The sequence below is a fragment of the Doryrhamphus excisus genome, linkage group LG6, assembly GCF_037039965.1.
Source record: "Doryrhamphus excisus strain RoL-2023G ecotype Guam linkage group LG6, RoL_Dexc_Guam_v1.1, whole genome shotgun sequence".
NCBI lineage: Eukaryota > Metazoa > Chordata > Actinopteri > Syngnathiformes > Syngnathidae > Doryrhamphus > Doryrhamphus excisus.
In genome coordinates, this window is record NC_136362.1 from 3,802,385 (window position 1) to 3,826,878 (window position 24,494).

General features: G+C 39.1%; 1 protein-coding gene across 2 annotated transcripts in view; it reads right to left on the reverse strand.

Moving 5' to 3' along the window:
• Nucleotides 1-681: 681 nt before the first annotated feature.
• Nucleotides 682-24,494, reverse strand: part of ccnd2a (cyclin D2, a) — a 145,229-nt gene continuing 121,416 nt past the window's right edge. For both annotated transcript variants that reach the window (XM_078791168.1, XM_058087595.2), the window contains 3 exons: nucleotides 22,198-22,357; nucleotides 10,535-10,683; nucleotides 682-3,775 (listed from right to left, as the gene is read on the reverse strand). In XM_078791168.1, coding sequence (XP_078647294.1) covers nucleotides 3,602-3,775; nucleotides 10,535-10,683; nucleotides 22,198-22,357 — 483 coding nt within the window. In that variant the 3' untranslated portion in view covers nucleotides 682-3,601. The remainder of the gene's footprint in view (nucleotides 3,776-10,534; nucleotides 10,684-22,197; nucleotides 22,358-24,494) is intronic.

A 24,494-nucleotide genomic window follows, 5' to 3' on the forward strand; every position in this document is an offset into this window, starting at 1 on the left:
TGTGTTGATTCATTTTAATTTTTTTAAGTTAAAATGTAACAATTGGGTTTTTATGTTATATTGTAAGCCCAGAAAATGTATTTACTTTACCAACAAAAAATAATTATTATTGCATTTATAGTAATAGCATTATTACACATTTTTTGTTACAGAATATAACATAAATTGAAACTGTAGCATACTTAAATTTTCCAACAAAAAACTTTTACTTTAGTAACTTTTTCCCATAAATATCATTATGATTTATAATAATAACATTGACATCACATTATTTTCTTTGGATTTCTTTTTTGTTTTGCTAAAGTTGACTTAAATGTAAATTAAAATGTAACTTTTAAGTTCAAATATGCATCTGAAATACTTGGAAAATCAAATTTTTAAACCCAGGCAATTATTTTAAGACTACTCACACGTTATAATTTTTTTTTGTGATGAAAATAGATTTAAATTTAGGTTTTTCTATAAACCAGGGTCGCGGTGGGGGGAATGCTGGAGCCTATCCCAGCTGGAGCTTAACTCCACAATGCTTTTCCAGGCGTACGTTCGCATCATAGTGGGAACGAAGGAAGATAGCAGTGAGCTGATGTGGTGTCACACCCTTTAAAGCAGAAGTTTATTGAACAGAGGTTGTGCAACAGACATTTGAGGTACATGATATGAGTTCTAGTGGAGGAGGAGGAAGGAGGGAGGGAGGGGGGGGCATTAGGGGAAATCTGCTCCATTCAAACTTCCAGATATCATAATATTTATGGGTAAAAAATGAGGTGTAACTCACTTTGATAAATTTGTGGCAGTTACACACACACACACACACATACAAACACACACACGCTTGACCAAAAACACATCGTTCCCACATTCAGAATCCATACGGGCGGACATTCATGGTGATTGTGTGTAAAGCAACAAGTGTACTTTGGCCATCATCGGAATGCACAACATGTCAGATGCAGCACCAACAAACCAGACCCCCGAAAATGTCGTGACCCCTCCCCCCTTGCCCTCCCTCTCCAGTAAGTCCAAGTGGAAGCCAAACAGCGACGCGTCCACAAAATGCTAGTTTCTTGTTCTCTATTCTATTCCAGGCTCCCTAACTGCAGAGGTATCGATGACGGGTCGGTTGGTGTGTTTTCCGTGTAATCCTGAGGTATAGGACATACACCGCTGATGCAGAATGTGACGGAAGAAAAAAATAGCAAAATAGATTCAAATAGGTTGTAAAGGAGACATGCTATCTAAGCAAAAACTGTACAAAGAACATTTCCAGTCGAATACTTATTTCATGTTCTTCTATCACCTTCTACTTCGTTTTTTTTTTCTGAATTTATCTCTTAAGCAGTAAAATAATTATATTATAATACAAATGTTTATAAAATAGCAGCACACTCAAGTGACACATCACAACTCTGTAATGTTATTTTGTATAAATGAAACAAATTCATAGCTTTTAGCAGCGCAAAAAGACAACAATAACTCAATAAAAATATTGACTTTTTTTTTCTTGATGTCTTCACACCTCCTCCGTCGACTCTTCACTTTGGAATACAGTATCTCTAAATCTTAAAAAAAAAAAAAAAACCCTTTTGTGGGTCTGGTCACCCCATAAAATATATCAATAACACAAATTGAAAGTGTGGTCTCAATATATATAACACACGCAACAAGAAATTGCAGGAAAAGAAAAAAAAATACAAAATAATCACAAACACTAAGTTTGGGTGAGAGCTTACATCCTGCAGGGGGGCAATTACCTAAAAACCACACACTCGCTTCAGTCTGACAACCAGCAATGTCTTTCCATACCCCTTGACTTCCCTAAGCATGTGGTGTTAAAAAAAAAAACAACATTTCTCAGCCCGATTAACCCCCCCTCGTCAATCATCCCAAGCAGCAAAGCTCAAAAACGACCGACGACACGTTTGTGAACATTCGACATTTCAAGCCAGCACCGTAGAAAGTCAACAGCCACTGCGACACACGTTACTTGTGGTGGTTTGGAAACGTTAAAAAAAATTAAAAAAAAACAAAGAAAAACAACTCATTGGCCTCTGAAGAACATGTGCAAATATTGGATGTTACAACCACACGCCCCCCCCCCCTGTGTTGTGACTCCACCGTGTGGCTGTGATGCAGATAAATAGAATAATTCAAGTACAAAAAAAAAAAAAAAAAAAAAAAATCATGTCTTGACAGTGTACGTGTTTTTTTTTTGTTCCAATCCTGGGAAAAATGGACACGCTCCTTATATATATCACATTGGTCTTTTTCTGGAATAGGAATGTTCTTTTTGATTGGAATGTCCTTATGACATGGGGGGGTGATTGGGAAACCAGCCCTACAAAGTAAACCAAAGAAAAAAAAAAAAAAAACATCCGCCTAACCCGCCCAAATCCAAATCACCACCATTTTGCCGCATCTCCTGTGGAGCATGTTCTCAAAGTGCTTTGCCATTGAAATCATATAGGGGGAGCTGGAAACCACCCGTCGACGTCATCTTGCACTCCTCCAAGATCTGGTCTTAGTTCCTTATTCAGCAACCATCAATTATCTACAGAAAATAGAAGAATCCCACACAAAACGTTCTGATCTCCAAGTTCTTCTCGGGTGTCTTATTCATCATCCAGCTCCGCCGGCTGTACATCAGCAGCATGCCCCCCCACCCCCGGTACTCATGCATCTATCTTTTCCCATTCCGATAAAACGAAAAAAAAAATCATTTGAATGTGCTCTAACACGCCGGAGAGTTCCGGATACTCGGAAAAAAACGCCATCGTTAGCAGAATGGAGGTCTCCGAGCCAAGTCTCGTTCCTAGTCGGTGCAGCGGTTCATTGCTAGCCAACAACAGTCGTCGCTACGCTAATGAATAAAGGCAACGACGTTAGCACAGATATTCGTTATACTCATAAACAAATCACGTATATCGTAAGTGCCTCGCGCCTTCCCATATTTACTGCTAATTTAGATACAGGATCCCTTTCACACAGACACATACATAAGTAGCCTGACCGAGGAGCTTATTGATCTTGACTACTCAAAATATGTCAAATAATAATATTACGGTTATAATATTATGACTATGTATTCAAAGGATCCTGTTTCTTCCCGGGATTCGGGAGCCACCGACATTTTCAAGGCTTCCTCGCCGTATCTTTTTACTGAAGATAGCAATGAAGTATAATATGACAACAAAGAGGGAGAGAAGAAACGAAGTCCGTACGTTTGATGCCACCAACGCAAAAACATTGTGCCAACCAGCTATGGTTGCAATATAAGTTAATAACACGCATTCTATACAATGCAAAATATGATTGGTTTCCCTTCTGTGTATCCAAGGCACCGTGGAGCGTCATCGTTTTTAGACTCGTAAAAAAAAAAAATCGATATTTCATGGGCAGGTGTTTTTTTTTTTTGTCTCGAAGAACAGAAAAATCTACAAAAAAACTAGCAAGCATTGTTCTTTTCTTTTAAAGGGCTTGTGTTTTTAACATTTTGTTTTTTTGTTCTTTTTTTCTGCTTTTAAGAAAGTTTTTTTTCCATGATTCTTTTTTTTTCTTTCTTCTTCTTCTTGTAAATCCTTGCGCAACAATGCCCTCTGGTGGTTCACAAGTTGATGTCGCGGACGTCTGTGGGGGTGGAGGACTGGTCCAGCTCGTCCAAGCCTTTACTGCTGGGGCCTCTCTGGCTCTGCTGTTGTTGCTGCTGCTGCTGCAGGCCTTCACGCAGGCTAGTCTTTAACAAACGCTCGATCTGCTCCTGGCACTCTTTGAGAACGTCCTGCAGCCACACGGAGACACGGGGAAATTAGAGTAAGTCAATTGGTTCCACACACAAAAAAACATGATGCCTCATTTATGAATGCGATACTTTAGTAGTTAGAGCTTAGAAAACCTCTTTATGACCTTTGAAATATACTTTTTATTTATATTTATTATATATTATTATATTATATATATATTTATTATATATTATTTATATATTTTTTTATTTATTACAGCCCTCTTCACAGCCTTATACTATACTATACTTGTATAGACACTAATAAAATAGATTTATTAGATAGATTTATTAGATACAGATCACTGTTAGCGGCCGAGTTTCTGCTTGGCGTGAAAACAGAAGCCTGTGTTTTCATGAGGGATTTTTATTATTTATTATTATTATTTTTATTTTTATTTTTATTTTTATTTTTATTTTTATTTTTATTTTTATTTTTATTTTTATTTTTATTTTTATTAAAACAAAAAGCATCTTCCCCGAAGACAGCTGGGATAGGCTCCAGCACCTACTGCAACCCTCGTGAGGAAAAAGTGGTAGAAAATTAATGAATGAATGAATAAAAACAAAAAGTCACTCCAAAATTGTCCATAGGTTTACCACACATCTTGCCCAAAGACAGCTGGGATAGGCTCCAGCACCAACCGCGACCCTCGTGAGGAAAAAGCGGTACAAAATGAAAGAATGAATGAATAAAAACAAAAAGCCACTCCAAAATTGTCCATAGGTTCACCCCACATCTTGCCTGAAGACAGCTGGGATAGGCTCCAGCACCCCCTCGTGAGGAAAAAGCGGTAGAAAATGAATGAATGAATGAATAAAAACAAAAAGCCACTCCAAAATTGTCCATAGGTTTACCCCGCATCTTGCCCAAAGACAGCTGGGATAGGCTCCAGCACAAACCGCGACCCTCATGAGGAAAAAGCGGTACAAAATGAATGAATAAAAACAAAAAGCTACTCCAAAATTGTCCATAGGTGTACCCCGCATCTTGCCCGAAGACAGCTGGGATAGGCTCCAGCACCCCCAGCGACCCTCATGAGGATAAATGGTAGAAAATCAATGAATGAATGAATAAAAACAAAAAGCCACTCCAAAATTGTCCATAGGTGTACCCCGCATCTCACCCGAAGACAGCTGGGATAGGCTCCAGCACCAACCGCGACCCTCGTGAGGAAAAAGCGGTAGAAAATGAATTGAGTAAAAACAAAAAGCTACTCCAAAATTGTCCATAGGTGTACCCCGCATCTTGCCCGAAGACAGCTGGGATAGGCTCCAGCACCCCCAGCGACCCTCGTGAGGATAAGTGGTAGAAAATCAATGAATGAATGAATAAAAACAAAAAGGCACTCCAAAATTGTCCATAGGTTCACCCCACATCTTGCCCGAAGACAGCTGGGATAGGCTCCAGCACCAACCGCGACCCTCGTGAGGAAAAAGCGGTAGAAAATGAATGAATAAAAACAAAAAGGCACTCCAAAATTGTCCATAGGTTCACCCCACATCTTGCCCGAAGACAGCTGGGATAGGCTCCAGCACCAACCGCGACCCTCATGAGGAAAAAGCGGTAGAAAATGAATGAATAAAAACAAAAAGCCACTCCAAAATTGTCCATAGGTGTACCCCGCATCTCACCCGAAGACAGCTGGGATAGGCTCCAGCACCTCCAGGTAGTACTAAAGCTATGTTAATGACATCCACCTCCTGTGGGAAACACAAAGGTGGTGCCTTTTTAACGAGAGCCAGTCCTTGTGCCTGCCTGCCTGCCTGCCTGCGGGGGATCCGCGTGAGACCGGCCCGGCTCGCCTTTCACAATCAAAGGCAGCCGCCGCAATGTGAGAATCCACCTGGGAGACTAGCCTCTCAGCAAGCACTGAGCCCTCATATCCGTCTGTGATGGATGGTCCTGAGTGGGGGGGGGTAGAGTGTGTGTGTGTGTTGAATAGAGCATCCCAGAGACAGCAACACTAAGCTCGCCAATACACAACACTGCCCTCTAGTGGTGGTGAGATGCTACAGCAACCAGAGTTGCTAGTGTTCCTCAACCTACACAACTGCAGCTAATTTAATCCTGATGGGCCACAGTTTGAGCCTGTGTTCTGGTTTGCGGTGCCGCCGGGCCAGGATGAAACTACACATTACTCACGACAAGAGCTGCTCTTCAGGAGCCGCGCTCGGCTCACTGACAAAAGGTCGTGATATCAAAGGTCGGCCAGCGCCGTATTTTACAGGCCGAAGCGTGTCTGAATTCCAGACTCGTTTTACGGCTATTTATAGCGGACAATGTGCTGGCGGTGGAGTTGCTTTTTTCCCGAGCAGCTTGAAGTAATCCCAACTAATAAATGTCTACTATTTGTCATCATCGGTGGTTATTCCTATTATTTGATTGACGTTTTAGACCAACTTTTTGACTCACCACATCAAAAAATGGAGTTGAATATGACAGCCTTACTCACGGTGCAACAAAGTAACACCACAACACATACACAGAAAGTTAAACTACTACTATTATGTGGCTAGCTACGTGCTAACAACATTGTGTTTGGTTCTCATCTTTTTACGAATTAAAAAAAAATATTTCCTTGTAAGATTATGGGTTTAATCTAGTAAAATTATTGATTTTTTTTTGCATTAGACTACAATTTTTTTAACGTAATATTTGGACTTTATCCTGGGAAAAGTACACCTATTTTTTTTCCCATTTCTGCTGTTTTTTTCCAGCAATAATATGATTTTAATCCAATATTAGAATTTATTCCCCAACGTAATTTTCAAAAAATTTAAAAAAATATATTATTATTATATTTAATATATTAATATAATATTTGATATATAATATTTTTATATATATTATATATTTAATATATTATATTATTATACAAAATAATAATATTTTCTCTTATACTGACTTTTTTCTTGTAAAATTATTACAGATTTTTCCATGATTTCAGATTTTTTTTCCATGTTTTTTTCCAGTTTTTTTTATTTTAATCCAATGTTAGAATTTATTCCCCAACCTAATTTTCAAAAATGTGAAAAAATATATTATTATTATATTTAATATATTAATATATTATTTGATATATAATATTTTTATATATATTATATATTTAATATATTATATTATTATACAAATAATAATATTTTGTCTTATACTGACTTTTTTCTTGTAAAATATTACAGATTTTTCTATGATTCTCCAGATTTTTTTCCCATGTTTTTTTCCAGTTTTTTGATTTTAATCCAATGTTAGAATTTATTCCCCAACCTAATTTTCAAAAATGTGAAAAATATATTATTATATTTAATATATTAATATAATATATAATATTTTATATATAATATTTTTATATATTTAATATATTTAATATATTATATTATTATACAAAATAATAATATTTTGTCTTATACTGACTTTTTTCATGTAAAATTATTACAGATTTTTCCATGATTTTCCAGTATTTTTTTTTTAACAAAATGATATTTTGATGTGTCTGCAAGCCACAAATGGCCACCCGACCATTAAGCTCTTACGCCATAAGCTACCCAGCATGCTTTGAGGCCCTACTTTGCCCACACCGGTCACCTGACCAGCCTCCATTCTCTGAAGGGACCACTAACACGGGTATTTGTGCACCCACACACACCCACACCCACACTTTGCCCACCAACATGTGCCCCAATAGCCATAAAATCTCAATTCCTGTGAGAAAACCAAGCAAAGCTCTGAACATGTACAGGAACTGCCTGTGTTGTACCGCAAGAATGCATGCCTTCACTTCTAATAAGACGCTCTCACAGTCTCGGGCGCACTTTAAAGCGGCAAGTCCGACAACTTGCCAAGTCTTATGGGCTTTATTTGAGAAGGTTTTAATGGCTTCAATGTGGGACTACTGGAAACATCAGCAGTGTTTGCAGACAAGGTGCAGACACCAACGGCGGTGGAGATGTCTGGAGATGAAGAATAAACCTGGACGACACATGACAGTCTCCGCCCCCCCCCACTTCAAGCATCCATCATGTTGTAACAATCTATCTTTGTGACAAGGCGTGCACATTATTCCTGGGCGGCCTTTGTCACACTGGGAAGTCGTGAAGACAGACAAAACCAAAAAGGAAGAAATGCGTGAAGCCGTGGAATGTGTTTCAAGTGCCGACTGGATGGTCGAAGCCGGGGTGAGCATGCAGACGCACGACAACCCGCAGACTATGAATGGGAAACTTAAATAAAACTGAACTGAAATGATACGTATATTTTTAAAAATGGCGGCCTCCCATGCCTCGGTAAGGAGACTAGATCGGGAACAAAATGCAGTGATCGAACTTTTTGCATAAAGTAACTTATTTCTAATGAAAACTCAACTATTTTGGTGTCAATGGTTAACTTCTTTTTACACTTATAAGAGGTCATGTGCTGTTAAATGTGCAGGTTTTTGTGCTATGAAATCAGAATGAGAATGGCCTTTATTGTCATTGTATTGCATACAAAAAAATTTGAATTTTGTAGAAAGTAAAAATAAAAAATAAGGAAAAAAATACAAATAAAATAAGGAATAAGAATATAAATATAAAAAAATATTTTATTATTATTATAATTAATTATTATTTATTCTACCAGCTAATTATTTTCATTCTCTGGGCTTCCACTCATATGTTTGATCCCATTATTTTTTTTTGTCCCGGTGATTGGCTGGCAGCCAGCCCAGGGTTACCCCGCCTCTTGTTAAAAAGTCAGCTGGGATAGGCTCCGGCATACCACCACCACCACCCTAGTGAGGACAAGTATACAAATATATGACAACATAATAATATAAGGGCTGCACGGTGGTCAAGTGGTTAGCACGCAGACTTCCCCATGCATGCGTAGATTTTCCTCCCACATTCCAAAAACATGCTAGGTTAATTAGCCACTCCAAATTGTCCATAAGAATGTAAGAATGTGAGTGTGAATGGTTGTTTGTCTATATGTGCTCTGTGATTGGCTGGACCCCGCCTCTCGGCCGAAGACAGCTGGGATAGGCTCCAGCACCCCCTGCAACCGTCTGTGTGTGTGTGTGCGTAGCGATGCACATTCCTCCAGCGGGCCCAAGGTAGTGACCGCGCCTTGTCACATTTCCATTGGAAAACCGCAGCTTGAGGATCACGCCGATGCCAGCAGGGTGCCGGGAGGAGTCGGCCTCAGCCGTGATGCCATTGGCAGCTTTCCCCTCACATTTGGACTCAGTCTTTAGCTAGCTTTAGCGCTACTCTCTCGCTGGCCAAAACACAAATACACAAGCTTATGTGTACGTTTGGACTTGGGTTCAAACTACCACCCTGGTGACTGCAGTCTAAATTGTCACGGAGGTGGCCCTTGGGTGTTGACCCCGACTATTACATGGATCCACTTTTGTTGAAAAGTCTCAAAAAGACATCAAAATAAACCTAATTAGCATAAATTCATATTCCTTAAAGCTGATAAGTTCTTGTGTAACTTCACAAACCAAAACATAGCCAATATGTTTGCTTTTGGCTAGCTTCTAAGCAGTTCATACTTAAGTCCCTCATATATGTTGAATTAGGAAAGGTGCCCTCTGCTTCGCCTCCAGCCCGGAGTTCCAAAGCGCGGCTTGTCTGGATCCAGGAATGTGGGGAGTTGATCATAGAGCCACAGAGCGACTTAATTCCCTCGTGTCCTGAACCGTGCAGTCTAAACACACTGAGGTCCTGTGCTGCCGAGGCCAACTATTTGTTTTTCCTCCGCCGGTGAGCGAGACTTCACACGGCACACGCCAGAGGGAGCCATGTTTTCCAGCAGTGACGCTTTAAGGGCCCAAAGGAGGACTTGATTGGTCCCGTCGCCCCTCCTGATCCTCACTTTGGGTCAGGTTTTAACAAAGCAGGGTTTGGGCCTTGCAGTTATCTGCCCCCCGTGAAGTGTCCACATGAGTTTTGTTTTATTTTATTTTTTATTTTTTATTTTTTATTTTTTATTTTTTATTTTTTATGTTTTATGTTTTATGTTTTATGTTTTATGTTTTATGTTTTATGTTTTATGTTTTATGTTTTATTTTTTATTTTTTATTTTTTATTTTTTATTTTTTATTTTTTTTAATTATTTTTATTTTTTACTTTATTTTATTTTTTACTTTATTTTATTTTTTATTTTATTTTGTATTTTGTATTTTGTATTTTGTATTTTGTATTTTGTATTTTTTACTTTATTTTATTTTTTACTTTACTTTATTTTGTATTTTGTATTTTGTATTTTTTTAATTTAATTTAATTTAATTTAATTTAATTTAATTTAATTTAATTTAATTTAATTTAATTTAATTTAATTTAATTTAATTTAATTTAATTTAATTTAATTTTTATTTGTGGTTAAAACACGTGTTTTAAACCAACTCAACCAATCATATTTTACTCGTGTCAGACTTATACCTTTACCGATACGAGCGAGGTGTTCGGAGCACGTCAAGACGGGCCGCCACATGACGAATGCCAGGTATTGCTAACGGTCCCGCCGCTGTTCGGACTCGTCTTACCCACCACAGCAGCATTCCCGGGATTGTTTATACTCCGACGGAAAACCTGCCGCTTGCTAGGAGTCAACTTTATGACAAACAGCCCAACGCGCAGGAAACTAATGTTCCATGACTTAAGATTATCGCATGAATTACACAACCGCCAATCTTATGTATTTGACATATCCACCCCCCCCCCACACACATTTTTTTCCAAATGATCAATGAAAATAAAACGAGTGCATGAACTCACCACTTCTGTGTTTGTGATTTTGGCCAGCAGGTCTGTCAGACTGTCCCCCCACTGGGACTGGTTCACCGAGTCCAGCTGCAAGCCGCAGATTGCTGCCCCCACGCTTCCTGTGGCAATCATGGATGGAGGGTGCATGGCGAATCCGAAATCTGTTCGAGAGGAACAAAGGTTAATTGAGCCAACGTGTAGAAACGGCGCCGCTGTAATTGCCTTCACTTGTTGTTTATTTGTATGACTTAGCATTGGATTGCTCATAAATCTTAACATTTTAGCATGATTGGTTTAATGTACAACATTTTTCTGTGGGATTGTCAGTTGATATTTAGGACCAAAATAATATTTCTTCAAGCTCTGATTACATTTTCCTCATAATTGACATTGAAAACATTATTTTTTTGCAACTTTTATAGTACATACCAGTGCGGCGGCATGCCACAGATTCATTCAGCCCGCCATAAATACATTTTGGTCATGATTTCATAGGTTTTGTTACTTCAAACAAGCAATTAAAGTGGATACAGCTGTGTCTTTACTGGAGGATTATAGAAAAAAAATCAGATTATAAAAAAATAAAAAAAATTCAGATTATAAAAAAATTCAGTCCGCCACAAATACATTTTGGTCATGTTTTAATAGGTTTTGTGACTTCAAACAAGCAATTAAAGTGGATACAGCTGTGTCTTTACTGGAGGATTATAGAAAAAAATTCAGATTATAAAAAAATAAAAAAAAATTCAGATTATAAAAAAATTCAGTCCGCCACAAATACATTTTGGTCATGTTTTCATAGGTTTTGTTACTTCAAACAAGCAATTAAAGTGGATACAGCTGTGTCTTTACTGGAGGATTATAGAAAAAAATTCAGATTATAAAAAAATAAAAAAAATCAGATTATAAAAAAATTCAGTCCGCCACAAATACATTTTGGTCATGTTTTCATAGGTTTTGTTACTTCAAACAAGCAATTAAAGTGGATACAGCTGTGTCTTTACTGGAGGATTATAGAAAAAAATTCAGATTATATAAAAAAAAATAAATTCAGATTATAAAAAAATTCAGTCCGCCACAAATACATTTTGGTCATGTTTTCATAGGTTTTGTTACTTCAAACAAGCAATTAAAGTGGATACAGCTGTGTCTTTACTGGAGGATTATAGAAAAAAATTCAGATTATAAAAAAAAAAAAAAAATTCAGATTATAAAAAAATTCAGTCCGCCACAAATACATTTTGGTCATGTTTTCATAGGTTTTGTTACTTCAAACAAGCAATTAAAGTGGATACAGCTGTGTCTTTACTGGAGGATTATAGAAAAAAATTCAGATTATAAAAAAAAAAAAAAATTCAGATTATAAAAAAATTCAGTCCGCCACAAATACATTTTGGTCATGTTTTCATAGGTTTTGTGACTTCAAACAAGCAATTAAAGTGGATACAGCTGTGTCTTTACTGGAGGATTATAGAAAAATGTCATTTTATGCCCCCCGCCCCCCCCCCCCCAAAAAAAAAAAAGAGTACAGGCATGTGTTTCCCGGAGACAATACTGTATGATTTGGTAATCCGGCAGTCAGTTCTATTGCGCCCGGTCCCGACGCAGCACTCGCTAATGACCGTCAGCCCGGATAATGAGGGTTCACTTGGCTTGTAAAGGAGCTGAAAAGCAGCCGCCCTCCCTAACCTGCTCCACCCCCCCTTCTCCCTCTCCCCAAAACCCCAATCCCTCACAACCCCCTGAGGCCGGCCCCCCCTTTTTCTTCCATCTCCTAAATAAATCGTGCACTCGCTGAAAAAAAAAAAAAGCCCCATAGCGCTCGGAAAAGGGAGGAATAAAGAGGCTCAGTGCGTCTGCCAACGCTCGCTGCTGTAGGTCCTTTTTTTTCCACGTGTGGTCACAGGCGCGCGTCTCAAAGACCAATAACCTTGTTAGATCCCCTCACTGTCATTCATAATGCAAATGAGACAGCTTGTGAACGGGCCAGAAGCCCGAAAAGGCAAGGCGACTGGCATACAGGCGCGAGTGAGGGGGGGGCCGAAGGGGGGTAGAGAGAACACAATCACTGTCTCTCATTGGCGCTATTCTCTTCGGTACGTCTTGCTCAACTTCTACCTTTCTTTTTGGAAAAAGAGATGGGATTTTTTTTTTTGGGGGGGGGGTCACTGAATGACACACATGCCCCAGGCTTTGTCACGACAACAGGCGTTGGCGGCAATGCTATCTTTTAGCATATTAATAGAGTAGCGGGGCAAAGAGGCGGAAAGCAGAAGAGTTCGACTCCATTGTCCGGAGTCATCACTTCATTTCAGATTGAGAGACACGGCATCCATCTTGGTGGCTGATAGCAATTCAGCCGCAGAGATCGGACAAAGAGCGTATTTTAATTTTAATTTTAATTTTAATTTTAATTTTAATTTTAATTTTAATTTTAATTTTAATTTTAATTTTAATTTTAATTTTAATTTTAATTTTATCAGGATTACTAATTTTAATTTTAATTTTATCAGGATTTTTAATTTTAATTTTATCAGGATTTTTAATTTTAATTTTAATTTTAATTTTAATTTTAATTTTAAAATGAATTTATCAGGATTATTAATTTTAATTTTAATTTTAATTTTAATTTTAATTTTAATTTTAATTTTAATTTTAATTTTAATTTTAATTTTAAAATGAATTTATCAGGATTATTAATTTAATTTTAATTTTAATTTTAATTTTAATTTTAATTTTAATTTTAATTTTAATTTTAATTTTAATTTTAATTTTAATTTTAATTTTAATTTTAATATGAATTTATCAGGATTATTAATTTTAATTTTAATTTTAATTTTAATTTTAAAATGAATTTATCAGGATTTTAATTTTAATTTTAATTTTAATTTTAATTTTAATTTTAATTTTAATTTTAAAATGAATTTATCAGGATTATTAATTTTAATTTTAATTTTAATTTTAATTTTAATTTTAATTTTAATTTTAATTTTAATTTTAATTTTAATTTTAATTTTAATTTATCAGGATTATTAATTTTAATTTTAATTTTAATTTTAATTTTAATTTTAATTTTAATTTTAATTTTAATTTTAATTTTACTTTTAATTTTAATTTTAATTTTAATTTTAATTTTAATTTTAATTTTAATTTATCAGGATTATTAATTTTAATTTTCAAATGAATTTATCAGGATTATTAATTTTAATTTTAATTTTAATTTGCAACTATGTGTTTAAAATGGCAATTTTATACAGTATTTTATGAGCAAAAAGGTAAATGAAAAAAAACGATACAAACAATATAAACGATGTTAACATCTACATATGGACTGAAAATATAACTATAACAAAATGTACTTGCCGAGCCGTGTTATTACTATGTTGACTAAACATGTTTTGAGTATAAGTGTCTTTTAAAAAACTTGAATATTTCAACTTTATGCTATTAAAATGACGTTATTTGTCCTCATATGTTATTCTTTGGGCTGCACGGTGGACAAGCAATTCAGCCGCGGAGATCGAACAAAGAGCGTGGCAGGACAGAGGAAAGGTCAAAGGGTCAACGGGGGAGATGAAGATGAAGGAGGTGGGATGGACAGAACGGCGACAAGGAGAAAAGACAGGGGGGGTCGACGTCTCTGGTCCGGTTTGAGAGTCCCCGGTCCGGACCCTTTTAAAGGAAGAAAAGCGTCGCCCTACGGTGACCCTCGCCTCCAGTTCTCGCCCCACAAGCACGCCTCTGTTCCTGGGCCACCTATGGGTGTGTGGGGGGTGCGGAGGCCGCCCTCGCATTAACATATTGCCATATTCAATTCCAAAGCAAACGGCATGCGATGTCTCTGAAGACGATTTTTCTTTTTTTTTTTTTTTTTTTCTTGCGCCTGGAATCAAAGAGGTGGGCCCTTTGATAGCCCCCTCGCTGCCTTTTTAGCATGCAGAAGCAGGCGCTTTCTCATCTTGTGGGCCCGGTGTTGACAAATAAATGAACTTATTATACACCCCTGTGTTCGCCGCTGGGGCTCCGCCAAAGGGGGCAGATTTATTAAAGGCTACCCGGAGCCAAGAGGAAAGAGCAGACAAAGACCCTCGGAGTTACATCACCGCTGTAATAGCGTAACTTTCTCCAAGGGGGGGGGGGTAAAAAGGACAAAGACATACATGGATTTAGTGCATGTGTGATGTGTAGATTGACAGGCGAGGAATGATAGACAGAAGGAGGGGGGCACAGAGGTGGTGATTTTTCGCCCTCCAGACAAGACAACAACAAACAAGAACGCACGCGTGCAGCCGAAGAATGCTCGTATTTTAGTATCAACTCATTGATATTCCTGCCGAGGATCGACTGTGTATGTCGCCGAGCGGCGACGCCTGCGACGGGAAGCTCTGTATAAGCGGCGGCTGCCTCGTTTTGGCCCGCACGCCTCTCGGAGCCCCCCCCCCGTCAATGGCCCTTTCTCCTCGACTCTACTAAAACGCCGTCCTCTCTGGCGGCCTCCGGTCACATCGTCTGCCGCCCGACACGGCGCACGCCTGGTGGGTGGCTGCAACTTATACACGGCCGACGTGGAAATTCGTTTTCGCGCTGGGGAGTTGAACAACGGCCAAAGAAACTGGAAGAAAATCCCAAACTCGCCTCTCAACACCTTTCCTGTTTTTCCAACGCAATAAATCGAAGTCTTGTATCATTATTTACCACGTTTAGCACAAATACTAATTAATATGGCAACTATCGTTATTATGGCGTTGGATTAGATTCCATAATCCCATTAGGAATAATGCAAAACAGCCTGGAAGTCATCCTTCATCCTGCATTTGGGATTATGTAACTGTCATTTTGGAATAATAATAATAATAATGAATGAATAATAATACAGCCACGCACGCTTTACAAAAAATTCTGAGACAAGGCACGTATGGTGGGCAACAGGTGGACACGCGAGTCAATAACGTACGGTGGATCCCCACTCTTTTGTGATAACTATTATTATTAAACATTTATCAAATTAATTACAATTTTCAAATGAATTTATCAGGATTATTAATTGAAATTTAAATTTAATATTGATATATTGATATATATTATTGTTATTGAGACAAGGCACGTATGGTGGGCAACAGGTGGACACGCGAATCAATAACGTACGGTGGATCCCCACTCTTTTGTGATAACTATTATTATTAAACATTTATCAAATTAATTACAGTTTTCAAATGAATTTATCAGGATTATTAATAAAAATAAAAATAAAAATAAAAATAAAAATAAAAATAAAAATAAAAATAAAAATAAAAATAAAAATAAAAATAAAAATAAAATAAAAATAAAAATAAAAATAAAAATAAAAATAAAAATAAAAATAAAAATAAAAATAAAATAAAAATAAAAATAAAAATAAAAATAAATTTTTTCAAATGAATTTATCAGGATTATTAATTTACATTTAAATTTTAATTTAAATTTAATTAAATTTAATTAAAATGTAATTTAATAAATAAATAAAATTAAATTAAATTTAAATTAATTTAAATTTAAATTTAAATTTAAAATGGTTTAAATGGGCATTTTAAACACAAATTTAAATTTGTGTTTAAAATGCCCATTTTATACAGTATTTTATGAGCAAAAAGGTAAATAAAAAAACCGATACATAACAGGACACAATTGTAAATATATTTACATATATTAACATCTACATATGGACTGAAAATATAACTATAACAAAATGTACTTGCCGAGCCGTGTTATTACTATGTTGACTAAACATGTTTTGAGTATAAGTGTCTTTTAAAAACTTTAATATTTCAACTTTATGCTATTAAAATGACGTTATTTGTCCTCATATGTTATTCTTTGGGCTGCACGGTGGATGAGTGGTTTGCATGTTCTTCCCCCGTGCATGCGTGGGTTTTCTCCGGGTACTCCGGTTTCCTCCCACATTCCAAAAAAACATGCTAGGTTAATTAGCATCTCCAAATTGTCCATAGGTATGAATGTGAGTGTGAATGGTTGTTTGTCTATATGTGCCCTGTGATTGGCTGGCCACCATGGAGCATTCGGACCAAACCACTTTTTTCTTGTAATATTTTCATTTTATTCTATTCACTGAAAACGTCTCCAGGGCCACATCTTGGTCACCGCTAATTTAGACTAATGATGATAAAAGCTCCACACCATGAAACAGGAAAGATGGATCGTTTTTTTTTAAACCAGGAAATCAGCAACATCCACGGATAAATTCCTGCTGTGCCTTTGCCGTTAGTCAGCTCGCCGCAAGACCTTCAGTGGTTGCTGATGGAGGAACTCAGGACATGCCTCTCTGTGATTCACACACTTTGTCACACTGCAGGGATGCAGCTACTTCCTGCTTCATGTGCCGCCAATATGGCCGCACCGGACACCATCGTTGACGTTTTGGGAGGAGGCGGCTAATTTGTTCAGGCTGTGACGCATCCATCATGAGGTGCATTTTTATGATAAAGACGCTTTCATTGACCGCATCTGAGATGAATCATTCATTCAGGGATGTTGTGACGACCATCGCCATGACAACAGCATTCTGCTCCACTGAGATTGGTCATGATTCACTCGAAAATATTTGCACGGGCAAGTTTGCCCACGTTGTGGGGCTAAAAGGTATTCAGGGGAAATCTTACCGAGACAACACCTAAAACTAAAGAGTTATACCTAAATAATTCCAAAACTAACTCCTGAGTCAGTACTAAAAAGATAAAATACAAGGCTAGATCACCATTCCTCGTTTTTGTGTAGTTTTATGAAGATGGCTACAATACACAGTCCAATACAATTACTTCTAAATGTACATCCATCCAGGCTGCACGGCGGTCGAGTGGTTAGCGTGCAGACCTCACAGCTAGGAGACCCGAGTTCAATCCAAAAACATGCTAGGTTAATTAGCCACTCCAAATTAATTGTCCATAGGTATGAATGTGAGTGTGAATGGTTGTTTGTCTATATGTGCCCTGGGATTGGCTGGCCACCAGTCCAGGGTGGACCCCGCCTCTCGCCCTAAGACAGCTGGGATAGGCTCCAGCATACTTTTGACCCTAGTCAGGATAAGCGGCATAGAAAATATATGTACATTCATTCATTCATTATTTTTCTAACGCTTATGCTCACGAGGGTCGCGGGGGTGCTGGAGCCTATCCCAGCTGTCTTCGGGCCAGAGGCGGGGTACACCCTGGACTGGTGGACAGCCAATCACAAGGCACAGATGTACAATCATTTATTCATTAATTTTCTACCGCTTATGCTCACGAGGGTCGCGGGGGTGCTGGAGCCTATCCCAGCTGTCTTTGAGTAAGAGGCCCCCGCCACCCTCGTGAGCATAAGCGGTAGAAAATGAATGAATGAATGTACATCCATCCATTTTCGATGCCGCTTATCCTGACTAGGATCAGGGGTATGCTGGAGCCTATCCCAGCTGTCTTTGAGTGAGAGCCCCCCGCGACCCTCGTGGGCATAAGCGGTAGAAAATGAATGAATGAATGAATGTACATCCATCCATTTTCGATGCCGCTTATCCTGACTAGGATCAGGGGTATGCTGGAGCCTATCCCAGCTGTCTTTGAGTGAGAGCCCCCCGCGACCCTCGTGGGCATAAGCGGTAAAAAAATTAATGAATGAATGAATGTAAATCCATCCATCCATTTTCGATGCCGCTTATCCTGACTAGGGTTGGGGGTATGCTGGAGCCTATCCCAGCTGTCTTTGCGTGAGCGGCCCCCACGACCCTCATGAAGATAAGCGGGAGAAAATGAATGAATAAATGTACATCCATCCATTTTCGATGCCGCTTATCCTGACTAGGGTTGGGGGTATGCTGGAGCCTATCCCAGCTGTCTTTGAGTGAGAGGCCCCCGCGACCCTCGTGAACATAAGCGGGAGAAAATGAATGAATGAATGTACATCCATCCATTTTTGATGCCGCTTATCCTGACTAGGATCAGGGGTATGCTGGAGCCTATCCCAGCTGTCTTTGAGTAAGAGGCGGGACACACCCTAGACTAGTGGCCAGCCAATCACAGGGCACATATAGACAAACAACCATTCACACTCAATTTCATTCATTCATTTTCTACCGCTTTTTCCTCACGAGGGTCGCGGGGGGTGCTGGAGCCTATCCCAGCTGTCTTTGGGCGAAAGGCGGGGTACACCCTGGACTGGTCGCCAGCCAATCACAGGGCACATATAGACAAACAACCATTCACACTAAATTTGGAGTCGCCCATAACCTAACCCGGAATATGGGTAGAAATCCCAGTAAGTACTAATTAAATATTCTGTTTTAGTTCTCTATAGATTAAATTTTTTTTTTGCAGTAGATGATTAAAAAAAATCATATTTGTATGACTTCATAAAGTTTATACAAGAAAGTTGTGGTGCCTCTCAGTGGAACTAACCAGGTTACTTCCCAGTCCAGAGTGGAGCCCCAGTCCTGTTTATTCCAAAAAACACGTCATAATCCCGGCCAATGTGGCCAGAAGATGGAGCTCCATAACCACCGCAGACAGTTTTGGGGTGCATCTGTCTGCCCCACGCACCCCGCCCATTCTCCCACTTTAGCCCAATTGAATAAGAATAGCCGAGGAAGCTGGGAGTGTTTGGTGTGCGTGTGCAGGAATGGAGGTCCATAATCTCCCTTAATGAGCTTGTTTCTGGGCTATTATCCGGGACAGCCTGCCCGAGGGAAAGGGCCGCCGTTTCCTATCAAGTGGCCCCGCGGCGCTGACCCTCGCACGGCTCTGCATATGAAATGTCTTTTGTCTCCGAGCTCCCGGTCTCGAGCTGAGCCCCTCCAAGCATTTGCATAGTCCTGAATGGACCAGCCAGTGTTATTAATTAATACAGAGCCAGCCTACGCCACCTGACAAAAACCCACCGAGTGGCCTGAACGGAACTGTTTCATCAAAAGCGAGGAGCTATTAGGACGGAGAGGCCTTATTCTACGCTTCTCTTGGAAACAGAGCGCCGTGGTTTTATGAATGTTTTCTTTTTCACTGGAATGGCGGCGGCGGCGGCGGCGGCGGCGGCGGCGGTGGGAGTGATGGCGGATGGTGGCTTTCAAAGACCCGGGAAGGTCACAGGTGAGTCCTTGTCAACTGTCTTGCAAAATGGAAATCTTCCTCGGGGGCTGTCTATGCCTCCTCAGCACCACTTTGAGGATGTCCCTTGGAAGATTCTCACCAGATAAGGCCGGATTTACGTACACTACCGCTTAAAAGTTTGGGATCGCTTGCAAATTTCTTTGTTTTGCAAAGAAAAACACATTTTCGTGCATTTTGCAAACAATTTTTTTTCCATTTCACAAACAATTAAAATGAATCAGATGTCAACTATCAACAACTGTCAATCATCTGCATCAATCTCCTGGTATGGATGCTAATCCAAGTTGATCATTTTATAACACGTATAGATGATTAGAAACTAAAACTAGAATCTCTTACCATGCTGTTAACTACTCCCTTCAGAGAGCAGCACAAACTGGGTCTAACAAGGACAGAAAAACGCTGCACAACTCTGCCTCACAGGTCGGTTTGAACGGTATTGTACGTCTGGGAATGCCTCACAAAATTTCTATCCATTTTTCACAAACAATTAAAATGAATCAAATGATTTTCAAAGAAGGATGTATATTTTTGCATAGAGGTCTACAATCAACAACTGTCAATCATCTGCATCAATCTCCTGGTATGGATGCTATTCCAAGTTGATCATTTTATAAGGCTAATAGATGATTAGAAACTAAAACTAGAATCTCTTACCATGCTGTTAACTACTCCCTTCAGGGAACAGCACAAACTGGGTCTAACAAGGACAGAAAAACGCTGCACAACTCTGCCTCACAGGTCGGTTTGAACGGTATTGTACGTCTGGGAATGCCTCACAAAATTTATATCCATTTTTCACAAACAATTAAAATGAATCAAATGATTTTCAAAGAAGGATGTATATTTTTGCATAGAGGCCTACTATCAACAACTGTCAATCATCTGCATCAATCTCCTGGTATGGATGCTAATCCAAGTTAATCATTTTATAAGGCTAATAGATGATTAGAAACTAAAACTAGAATCTCTTACCATGCTGTTAACTACTCCCTTCAGGGAACAGCACAAACTGGGTCTAACAAGGACAGAAAAACGCTGCACAAATATCTGAGAGTGTGTAGTTTAAGACAAATCTGTCAATCACCAGGGTCAGTATCAACAGTGAAGCGGCGACTTTAGGTTTGCTGGACTTTGCTGGAGAAAAAGCCATATCTAAGACTGGACAAAAAAAATTCCCAAGTGATCCCAAACTTTTGAGCGGTAGTGTACGTCCTCCTGGTATGGCTGCTAATCCAAGGTCATCATTTTATAAGGCTAATAGATGAATAGAAAAGCCATCTAAAAATAACTAACTAATTAACTACTGCCTTCAGAGAGCAGCACAAACTGGGTCTAACAAGGACAGAAAAACGCTGCACAAATATCTCAGAGTGTGTAGTTTAAGACAAAGACACCTCACAAACAGTGAAGCGGCCACTTCAGGATGCCGGACTTCATGGCAGGACTGCCAAGAAAAAGCCATAAAAAAAAAAATTCCAAGTGATTTTTGAGTCTGGGAATGCTGCACTAAAAAGGCTTCCCGATTGCTGGAGATCTTCAGATACACAAAATTTGTGAATTTCTCCTGTTCTTCCCTTAATTTGGGCTTGCGGAGTACATTCATAAATAAACGGCTTGTTGCTAATCCAGGACTATCTGCTTTCTCCGAAGAAAACAATGTCAGTTGGAATCGGCTCGTAAAAAATTCACTTCCACTCCCTGAATGAAGCCATTACGGACCAAAGTGCATGCTGAGTCTTTCACAACGTTGCTTTGAGAATAGGTACTATCGCTGACATGCTGTCATTGCACAAGAATCTACAGGCACGCAGCGTTTAGCGTGGGCGAGTCACACGGAAAGACTTGTTTTTCCCAACGTTAACTTTTTTCCAAATTAGCATTTTTGAACGTTTTTTGAAAAGATCAATGACACAAAAATGCCATTTTAAAACGACGCATATGCATTCCTGTTTGAGGTCTGCACAAAAACAAGTCATCAACGGCAAGAGTCATTATTAATATTAATTAGCCTCTCAACGTGTACGGAATTCAGCTGACGCAAAAGAGGGAATCTCAACATGGGAAAGCTATCATGTCCTCCAGCTGCTGGGCGGGGAGGCGTGAGAAGTTAAGAGGGAAGGCGATATGAAAACACGGCGTCGGAGAATTGGCAGAAAAAATCCTGCACCGTCTCTCCACCTTCGTGGACAGATCGAGTTAAAGCCGCCGCCGCCGCCGCCGCCGACACCGCGACTCACTTGATGTTTGATCTTGTGGGAACAATTCACCTCAAGAACAGAGAAACAATGGCCGGCCTCCACGCCGCGCATCTCTTCGCTCCACCCCTCAACCGAGTGCGCTTTGAAGTGTCACTGGATGCCACTAACAGGTCTCCAAAACCTGACGCACATACCACACCGCGACATAACAAATGATTGAGCTTTGATATACGGAGCTCACGGAAGAATGCTTGCAACATTGGAAAAGTATCCCGTTGAGGTACCGCGGACCTTTGCCGCCATTCATGAATCAATGAGCGAACATCAACGCTTGACGGCGTCCTACCTGTGGCGCAGAGGGCGATGAAGGTCTGGACATGTTTGCGTATAAGAGTCAGTTTATCCTCGGGCAGCGGCAGCCTCCTCACTATGTGCTCGATGAAGTCGTTGGGCGTGACGGCCGCCAGGTTCCACTTCAACTTCCCCAACACCACCAGTTCCCATTCCTGAAGCGGAGGACATTGTGAGACAACCAAGAAGACGTTGGAACAGTTTGCAGCCAATAGAGGTCGCTGTTTCGTTTCATTCGTTTCCTGTGGTACACAATCTCAACATGAATATGTATTCAATATTTATATATATTGATGAGTCATTTCCTTCTTAACTTCCTGTTTCTGCTGTCGTCTTATTCAAACAGTCAAGTGCAGTGTGTCCAAAGTGCGGTTTGAGGACCATTTGTAGCCTGCAGCTGCATATTCCACTAAAATAACAGTCTCTGTTATTGCAAATGTTGATCAGAAATCGGAGAAGAACGTCAACGTCAAGCAGGCTGTGTGTCAAAAATTGACATATTATATAGAATAGGCATATTAATTACTTGGAAAATGTTTGGACACCCCTGGTCTAGTGGGACAGTTATAATTGAGCCTGGTGAATTCTGCCTAGCAACAAGCGGCTGGTCCAAAGTGTAGGAAGAGGAACCCAGGGAATCTTTTTGATTAATAATATATATAATATTATTATATAATATATAATATATACAGTACCGCTCAAGTTTGGGACACTCTGAGATATTTGTGCAGCGTTTTTCTGTCCTTGTTAGACCCAGTTTGACCTTGTTAGACCTTCACTGTTGATACTGACACTGGTGTTTGACGACTTTGTCTTTAAATACACACTCTCAGATATTTGTCTTCTTGCACAGTTGTGCGGCGTTTTTCTGTCCTTGTTAGACCCAGTTTGTTTAGATTTAGTTTTAATTTTGATTTTTTAATCTAGATTTTTAAATGGCTTTTCTAATCATCTATTAGCATTATCAAATGATTAACTTAATGATTAGCAGCCAGTTGTTGATAGTAGGCCTCTATGCAAAAATTGATCTGATCTGATTCATTTCAATTGTTTGAAAAGGAAAAAAAATTGTTTGTGAAATGGAAAAAAATTTTGAGAAATGCATGAATTTTTTTTTCTTTGGAAAACAAAGAAATTTGCAAATGCGGTAGTGTATATATAGTTAATATATTTTGGCGGTGAGTTTTTATGAGTAAGTCACAGTCGATGTGGGTTATCGGTGCTACAAACCAGAAGCTGAAAAATCAAAAAACATAATCAGTTATGTTTTCACCTGACACAAACACGAATGACACGTACTATATTTGTGTTTTTCCTGAGCTTGGGACTGAGAAACACGAGCAATGTCACCATCTCAGGTGACCTCACAACTGTAGCTCCCTCCCTGCTTGTCTGTCTGGCATCTGGGACTTTCCTAAAGAGGCCCAGAAGAGGTTCCACTATGTGTGAACAGGGGGGGGGGGCTCTGTATTGGGAAGAATCCGTATATAATCTGTGCTTAAATGTTTAAAGTAATGTAAAAAACACTGAATATATTTCAATCCATGAAACGTCATTTGGAAAATGTCAGTAAATGCACCATTGTCAAGTAGCAAACAAACCTAGAATTCATCCAAAACGCCCGCTAATGACACAAAACGCCGCTGCAGCATTACAGTACGCGGAGGATACACATGTGATGGGATGTGACACTAGGTGTGGTGTTCGCTTCTCTTAGGGTGTATTGTTACTTTCGCTTCCTAGAGGAGGAGGTGATTAACTGACGACTTGGTGACTAATTTAGGAAAACATTTAGCGGTTTGGTTCCGGACTGCCGTCTTGTGACTGTGACCACGGATGCGGCTGATTTTCTCCCTCCGAGAGACCGCATGGGCTCAGTCATGAGATATTCCAACATGGCTGCCGCTGACCCTTTCTTTTTTTTTCGTGAATTGAATGAAAAGATTCCGACACTTTTCTTGCACAGGATTACTAAAGACTGCCATGAATCGGGTACTCAGTTCACTCGAGTCGTTCGTCACAGAGCTCATGCGGTTCAGTCAAACATTCGTTCAACTGGACCGCTGAAGGACGTAGGACTTTTGAGTTTTCTGAACAAACAGGTTTAACTAATTAGCAAAGCTAATCAAAGTCCGTCCTCGGCACTTTGATTCGGAATTTCATGTTTTTTTCCAAATATTTATGAATAAATACTAGGGATGTCCGATAATTATCGGTGTAAAAATGCAATATCAGTATCAGATTTTTTCACCGTGATGAAAACCGATATTTACAAAAGACTGTATAAAGGCT